This window comes from Triticum aestivum, chromosome 5B (genome assembly GCF_018294505.1).
Source record: "Triticum aestivum cultivar Chinese Spring chromosome 5B, IWGSC CS RefSeq v2.1, whole genome shotgun sequence".
Taxonomy (NCBI): domain Eukaryota; kingdom Viridiplantae; phylum Streptophyta; class Magnoliopsida; order Poales; family Poaceae; genus Triticum; species Triticum aestivum.
In genome coordinates, this window is record NC_057807.1 from 561,977,808 (window position 1) to 561,985,569 (window position 7,762).

At 42.8% G+C, this 7,762-nt stretch overlaps 1 protein-coding gene across 1 annotated transcript; it reads left to right on the plus strand.

The window, feature by feature from the left end:
- Positions 1-3,888: 3,888 nt before the first annotated feature.
- Positions 3,889-6,640, plus strand: LOC123113238 (pentatricopeptide repeat-containing protein At3g53700, chloroplastic). The gene has a single exon (XM_044534431.1). It carries the CDS (start codon positions 4,148-4,150, stop codon positions 6,410-6,412), a length of 2,265 nt encoding a protein of 754 aa, XP_044390366.1. The 5' UTR covers positions 3,889-4,147; the 3' UTR covers positions 6,413-6,640.
- Positions 6,641-7,762: the final 1,122 nt, after the last annotated feature.

The following is a 7,762-nucleotide window of genomic DNA, read 5'->3' on the forward strand; positions in this document are numbered from 1 at the left end:
TTCACTCTTTCTTGGTTTTCTCAGCTTTCATTTTTTGCATTGGTTTTCTTTGGCTTTCATTTTTTCTTTTTCTTTTTTGGTTTCTATTGGTTTTCTTTGTTTCATTGTCGATTTCCATTGGATTTTTTATTCAACATATGTCAAAAAGTTAAGTACACATTCAACATTTTTATTACACATCAGAAAATTTTTTATGTACGCGTATAATATTTTGAAATACATGATTAATATATTTTTTTAAATTATATTTGTATGTCTACTTTTTTCATACACACTGTACATTTTTAGTATATATCTAATACATTTTAATACATGTTTAACATTTTCGAACATAAGATTTCTTTTAAATACATGGTCAACATTTATCAATGCATAGTGAGCATTTTTTTATGGCAATAAATATTTATCACAGACATTTGGAACATTTTTATATGAATGTTTAACATTTTTTAACTCATAATCAGCATGTTTTAAATATATGTTTTTTATGTCCACTTTTATCTAGTGTATGTTGTACTTTTTTCTTATACACTAGGCACATTTTTTATACATGTTAACATTTTTATAATACATGATCAACATTGTTTCATACACATTGTATTTTTGTATATATTTGTCGTATACATGAAAAATATTTTTTCAAAACACATTTAACATTTTTCAAGTACATGGTTTACATTTTTAAATACTTGATTAATTTTCTAAATGGTTGATTAACATTTTTAAAATATATGATCAATTTTTTTCATACACATTGTTATTTTTTATACATTTTCTGTATACATGAGAAATATTTTCCTTATACATATTTATCATTTTTCAAATGCTTGGTTAACATTCTTCAATTGTTTTATGTAAAATGTGGTTAATATATATTTAAAATATTTGAAAGTATAAACAACAATAAAAAAGCGAAAAAAACATGCAAAACATGCAAGATATAAGCGACACATAGGTGCGCCCCATACACTCGTGTGCTCAACCACATAATTTCAACATTGGGGCGGCCAACACATCAGTGAGAACCATGCTGATACCCACCCCGGTTATGAGGGATAATGGGTTGCTTCATCATTTGCACTCTGGCCCGAATTGGGCTAGGAACTATTTGGATTCGCTTGGAAGGAGGTGACATGCGGAATGTTATCTGTCATTAAGAATTTAAGATAATCCTTGGAAGCTTATATTTGAAATAGCTAAAATTACTATCATTTTAGAAACATCAAAATAATCTTTAAAACAACTGAAATTTTGCATATTTCAATGAGGCCCAAATTGGTTTTTGCTTCTGAAATTTAACGTTGGTCAAAACGCTATGTAATGATAACATGTCAGCTAACTATGCAGAGGTAATAAAAGAGGAGAATGCTTCGGAACCCTATGTCTGGTGAGCTGCCGGAGCGACTCACAAGGTAAACCCCCGCAGCCGCCACTAGCTTCCGCCTAATCCGTCTCCCCTCCTTGCCGCTATTGGCGGGGCCTCTACAGGACCTACACACCATCTCCTCTTCGTACCCCCTTTGACCCTTGTGATGAATCCCGACGAGACTTCGGTGAGATGCGTTCGCTGCAGTATCAGCCACAAGGTCTTGTAATTGATCTTGGCGAGGGATCGGTGTGCCCCGTTTGCTGCTGCGGATTCCCGCAACAAGGTCCTCTCTCCTGTTGGCTATGCATGCAGCCACGCCTGGATACCACATGGCAAGATCTGCGCTCGTGGTGGTTGACCTTGTGGTCGCGCCCAGTTGTTGCACGGTGCCTAGGAAGGGGAAAGTAGACCTAGGGCCGATGGCGTGCTCTGCTCCTCACGTCGGGGTGGCCTTGGCCAGATGTGCGGCTCCCCGGATCACCGACTTGTGGTGGCGACGTCAGCGCGGATTGTGGTGACCATCAAAAGTTCTTTGTGATGGTTCCTCCCTCCATACCCTTTGATTGACTTTGGCGGTGAGATGTAAACTATAGGCGATGGCTTGACGCATAGGGATGGTTATGCAGTGATGGCGGTTGCACATCGCATGTCGCTGCTGGAATGAAGGAAAAGTGATGGCGACAACATATGAGTGTCATCGATGATGGTGGTGCACTGAGTCTCGACCTCTGTGGTGAAAAGCAAGGTCTGACTTGAGTTGGTTATTGTTGGCAATGACGATGTTTTTATATTGTTACCTCGTTGAAGGCATTGCTCGAATATGCTTCAACTTATCCTTTCAGGTGAAAACCTAGATTCTAGCCTTGGGCGGTTGGATGCAACGATAGTGCCATTTGAGCATCGTTCCCTTTTGGAAGGCGTTGTTGTTGAAGAACTACCTTGTTCGTGTAGTTTCATGACATGGTTGGTGCGGCTATGGTCAGTGCCATAGTTTGCCGATCGTGGATCCCATCGCTTTTTTTCTCTCGCATACACATAGCTTCAGTCTAATATGACTTTGCTATTTGTTGACGTGTATTATGTGTGCGTGTGTCGGTGTTGGTTGTATGCAACTTAACTATATAGAGGCCGGGATATGGGCTCGTTGTGTTTGTATCCTCTTAATGCTCCACTCTTGAGCCAATAAAGCTGACTCTTTATAAAAAAAACTATGTAGATAATTTGACCTATAATGGACGCAGACGCCACACCCACCAGAATATAAGCCACTCGTCGTTAGTTTTGGAATTGGTGCAACTTTTTATTGAATTGGCAGTGACTTCATACAACACGCGTTTGTGTATATATCAATAGTAAAATATGTTCATACTCATTTATTAGTGAACTGAACACATTGCATTTAACTCACACATTGACTGACAAAGTGGTGCCATTTCAACGTAAAACTGATTGAAATAAAGGAATGTAAAGTTGTCAGGCAACTTACAGTGGAAAGCCACCCCTAAAAAAACTTACAATGGAAAGGTAAAACGGTAAAAGGTAAAATAAAAGATGCCACTACAAAGACTCAGGCTAGTTTTTTTTGAAGTATTTGAAGAATATTATGGTTTTCTCATAAACCACCGTTTTCAAAACTTTAAGGTGCTTGGGTTCAACAAATATCATAGTTTTATAGGCATATTATCTCTAATACCATTTTTTTAGTACTCAAGAAAAGATGTCTTGACCACTTTTTAATAAACTGAAGAACAAAAAACTATGGTTTTTGAAACTGAAGTTTTCATTGTTTACGCAATTGAATACAGAGGTTTTAGATTACTACGGTTTTGAGAAAACTATGTTGCCAAATTAGGAATTAGTACAAAAAATGTCTCAGTAAGCATACATATAGATATTAGATGGCCAGTACTAGCAAGATTTGATCAAGGCCATAGTAACAGTGGGTTGCATTTAATATTTGATGGGTGGGTCGGAGGTGGCCTTTGTAGACAATGGGGTCTTCTCCTCCGCCATTGGTCAGGCCAGGACAACTGTTGATATTTATATGGGAGAGATATACACGATTGTTGAATCATGGAGTACATCCTGACTAATATAATGGTTGAGATTCTGATGTAAATGAGTAGAAGAGATTCTGATGGGCAGCGTCGTCGAGTACTCCAATGCAATTTCGGAACTATAATTCCCTAGTATCATAACGGGCACGACGCAAAGCCTTATTGGTGCCTCACCGCACCTGTTTGGCAGAATGTAACATATTTAATAAAATTTATATTAATTTAATAATTTTTGAGAGAATCGACATAGGAAATGCTTCCTGTAAAATATACATTTTTTAAAACTTCAGTGGGTTGCTTTTAAGCCTTTGCCATTTCCGAAGGAAAAAAACATGATTACTTAGACCGTGATATTTTTGTACAAATACGGCATTGCATATTTCTTTCGACCGTGGTATTTGCTGCCACTGGATTCAGATCCAAAGGTGCAGATTGCATTGGAATCTGGTAGCGGTAGACACGACGAGGGAGGTGGAACTTCTCTCCCCCGTTCCCCCTATCCTATCCCCTTGTTCACCTCACTGCCCCTCCCGAATTCCTCCTCCGCCCGCCGGAGCCTGCTGCGACGAGCTTCCAAGCTCCCCTTGCGTCAGCTAGCCTTCTCCTCCGCTTCCAACAAAGAGCAATTTACCTCTCTTGCGCACCATCAGTTGCCCTTGAGCAATCGCCCCGCCGGCCGCCGGTCCTTGTGCGCCCACCAGATGCTTGTGATATTTCCGTAATGGCCTTCGCAATGAGCCTAGCCTCCTGCCCCGGCGCGTCGCTTCAGGCGGCGACGGACAGGCCGTCCAGCCTCGGCTCCCCGGCGCCGCGGCCGCGACCTGTACCGCGCTGGCGGTGGCCACGCCTCCGGCCGTCCGCGTTCGCCTCCGACCAGCAGGCGCTTCTGGCCGCCCTGCGCGAGCAGGCGGACCCCGAGGCGGCGCTCCGGATGCTCAACTCGGCGCTCGCGCGGGACGACTTCGCGCCCGGCCGCGACGTCTACGAGGAGATCATCCGGAAGCTCGGGACGGCCGGCGCCTTCGACCTCATGAAGGTGCTCGTCAGGGAGATGCGCCAGGAAGGGCACCAGGCTGGGCCGGGCGTGGTGCAGTCGTTTGTAGAGGGCTATGCGCGGCTGCACATGTTCGATGATGCCTTCGACTTGGTTCTGAACCAGCTCGACATGTTTGGCGTTCAGGGGGACGCACTGGTGGTGGTGTACAATCAGCTTCTCCGTACTCTTATGGAGGGGAGTAAGATCAAGCTCCTTGAGTCCGCTTATACGGAGATGAGCAATCGGGGTGTCAAACCTGACCTTGCCACTTACAACACGGTTATTAATGCGTTGTGTCGAGTTCATCAGGTTAGGACTGCAGTTTTGATGCTGGAGGACATGTCTAGCAACGGTGTGGCACCTGACGAGGTGACATTCACTACGTTGATGCAAGGTTTTGTCGAGGAGGGGAGTATTGAGGCGGCACTGAGGATGAAGGCTCGGATGTCAGAAATGGGATGCTCGCCAACAAGTGTAACAGTCAATGTTTTGATTAACGGGTACTGCAAGCTGGGAAGAGTCGAAGATGCCCTCAGTTATGTACAGCAAGAGATTGCAGATGGTTTTGAACCTGACCAGGTCACATTCAGTACATTTGTTCATGGTCTGTGCCAAAATGGGCATGTTGATCATGCCCTCAAAGTCATGGATTTGATGCTCCAGCAGGGTAGTGATCCAGATGTTTTCACCTACACTACTGTTGTAAACTGCTTGTGTCAAAATGGAGAACTTGACGAGGCTAAGGCAGTCATAAATCAGATGGTGGATAGCAGTTGTTTGCCTGACGTTACCACCTTCAATACTCTCATTGTTGCCCTATGCACAGAGAATCGGCTTGAGGAAGCCTTGAACCTTGCACGCGATCTGACAGTGAAGGGACTCTCTCCAAATGTTTATACTTTCAACATTTTGATAGATGCCCTTTGTAAGGTTGGAGATCCTCATCTTGCTGTTCGATTGTTTGAAGAGATGAAAAGCAGTGGATGCACCCCTGATGAACTTACATACAATATATTGATTGATAACCTGTGCTCATCGGGGAAGCTTGCCAAAGCTTTGGATTTGTTGAAGGAGATGGAAGTTAGTGGTTGTCCTCTGAGCACAGTGACATATAACACTATAATCGATGGGTTATGCAAGAAATTGAGAATAGAAGAAGCAGAGGAGGTTTTTGATCAAATGGATGTAACAGGTATTGAAAGGAATGCGATCACATTCAATACACTTGTTGATGGATTGTGCATGGCCGAAAGGATTGACGATGCTGCAGAACTTATTGAACAAATGATAAGTGAAGGGTTGCAACCTAATAATATCACTTACAATTCTATTCTAACTCATTACTGCAAGCAAGGAAACATAGGTAAAGCTGCTGATGTTTTACAAACTATGACCGAAAATGGATTTGAAGTTGATACTGTTACATATGCAACACTCATTAATGGCCTGTGCAAGGCTCGTCGGACTCAGGCTGCTTTGAAGCTTCTTAGAGGTATGCGGATGAAAGGGATGAGGCCAACTCCAAAAGCCTTCAACCCTGTGATTCAGTCTCTATTTAGAGGGAATAATGCCAGAGATGCTCTGAATCTGTATAGGGAGATGACAGAAGTTGGTGAGCCTCCTGATGCTTTGACATATAAAATTGTTTTCCGTGGTCTCTGTCGTGGTGGTGGCCCTATTAAAGAAGCTTTTGATTTCTTGGTAGAGATGGCAGATAAGGGTTTCATACCAGAGTTTTCATCATTCCGCATGCTAGCTGATGGTCTACTGAACCTGGGTATGGATGATTACCTCATAAGTGCTATTGAACTAATTGCAGAGAAGGCCAACTTCAGAGAATCCGATGTTTCTGCAATAAGGGGTTATCTCAGGATCCGTAAATTTTATGATGCATTAGCAACTTTTGGCCGTCTCCTGGATATCAACAACCCTCGATGGACTTATCGATGAAACATGAGAAAATACTGGGAAAGTACTGAGTACATGGAAATTTTGCTGGTTAGTTCATCAGGATAGATCTTGTTTAATTACGAATAGATTACTATGCTTGTTACTTGGTGTGGATGAACTCAGCATGTAGAAGATGCTTATCTTGGTATTGAAACTCGTGGGAATTGTTTATCACCATTTCCACTGTGAACCCTGTTTTTTGAGTTTTATATTTTAAGGGTACTAACATCAGATTATTTTGCCGCCTTTTCAACTAAGTCTTCATTTATCAGTCTATTATGTCTTCACTTAATTATGCTTTTCATATTGGTTACAGCTAGAAATGTTAGCAGCAACCTATATTCTAACTATAAAATTATACAGTACCGCATCTCTTTCCATGAACCGTCTTGGAACACTGGCACGTAGGCGCTTCAGATTTAGCTTGTGAACGTACCATTACCAAAGATGATTTTATGCGGCCAGAAAGAGGGAACCAATTTAAGATGCCAGGTTGAGCAGTGTTGTACATGTGTACATATCTATTGGTAAGGTTCTGCACATAGATACCTGTATATTCGATCATTGCACAAATTGTAGACTACCATATGAACTCTGGTAGCCATCAGTTGTACATGAATAATGTGGATGCTTTAGAGAAATCCTCAAGGAACAAGCGGCCATGGATTCCTAACAAACGGCTCACTGACTCAGAATGGCTGTAAAGGAATACTGCAACATAACACAGCTTGCTGTGTTGAATGAGGGCAAATTTGACAATTTTGACCTTGGGACGAAATCAAATCACAGAATGAACTACCCGTGAAACTATTTCACGCCGATGATCTTTTTGTGTAGCGCCCGCCACGCAGGCGCCACACCCTACGGTGCAGCGCCTAGCTGGGGGCGTTGCACATCTGTCCACCGTGGCAGCCCTTGGGCCCGCACCCAGCAGTGCAGCGCCTCCGTGCTAGGCGCCACACATTTAAAGTGCAGCACCTGGCACTCGGGCGCTGCACTGTGACTTAGATGCCAGCCGCGGCGGCCCTCTCCTCCCCCACCCACCCCATTGCCACCAGTTACAGAACAGAAGAAACCGTGGCGGCGGCCCTCTCCTCTCCCCCTCTCAATCCCCTCTCCCAAATCCTTCAGATCTGACGATTTTGTCCGTGGATTCCTTCAGCAATCCATCCTAGAAGGTACCATCCTCCGATCCCCTTCTTTCTATCCATATAATGTATGCTATTTTGAAGATTTAGAGGAACCCTTGTTTGATTTGATTAGATTTGAATGTTTAATCTTGCATGTACCTAATTTTGCAACCCTAGTTTAGTTTATTTATTGAAAAGATATGGTTTGGATACATAGGTT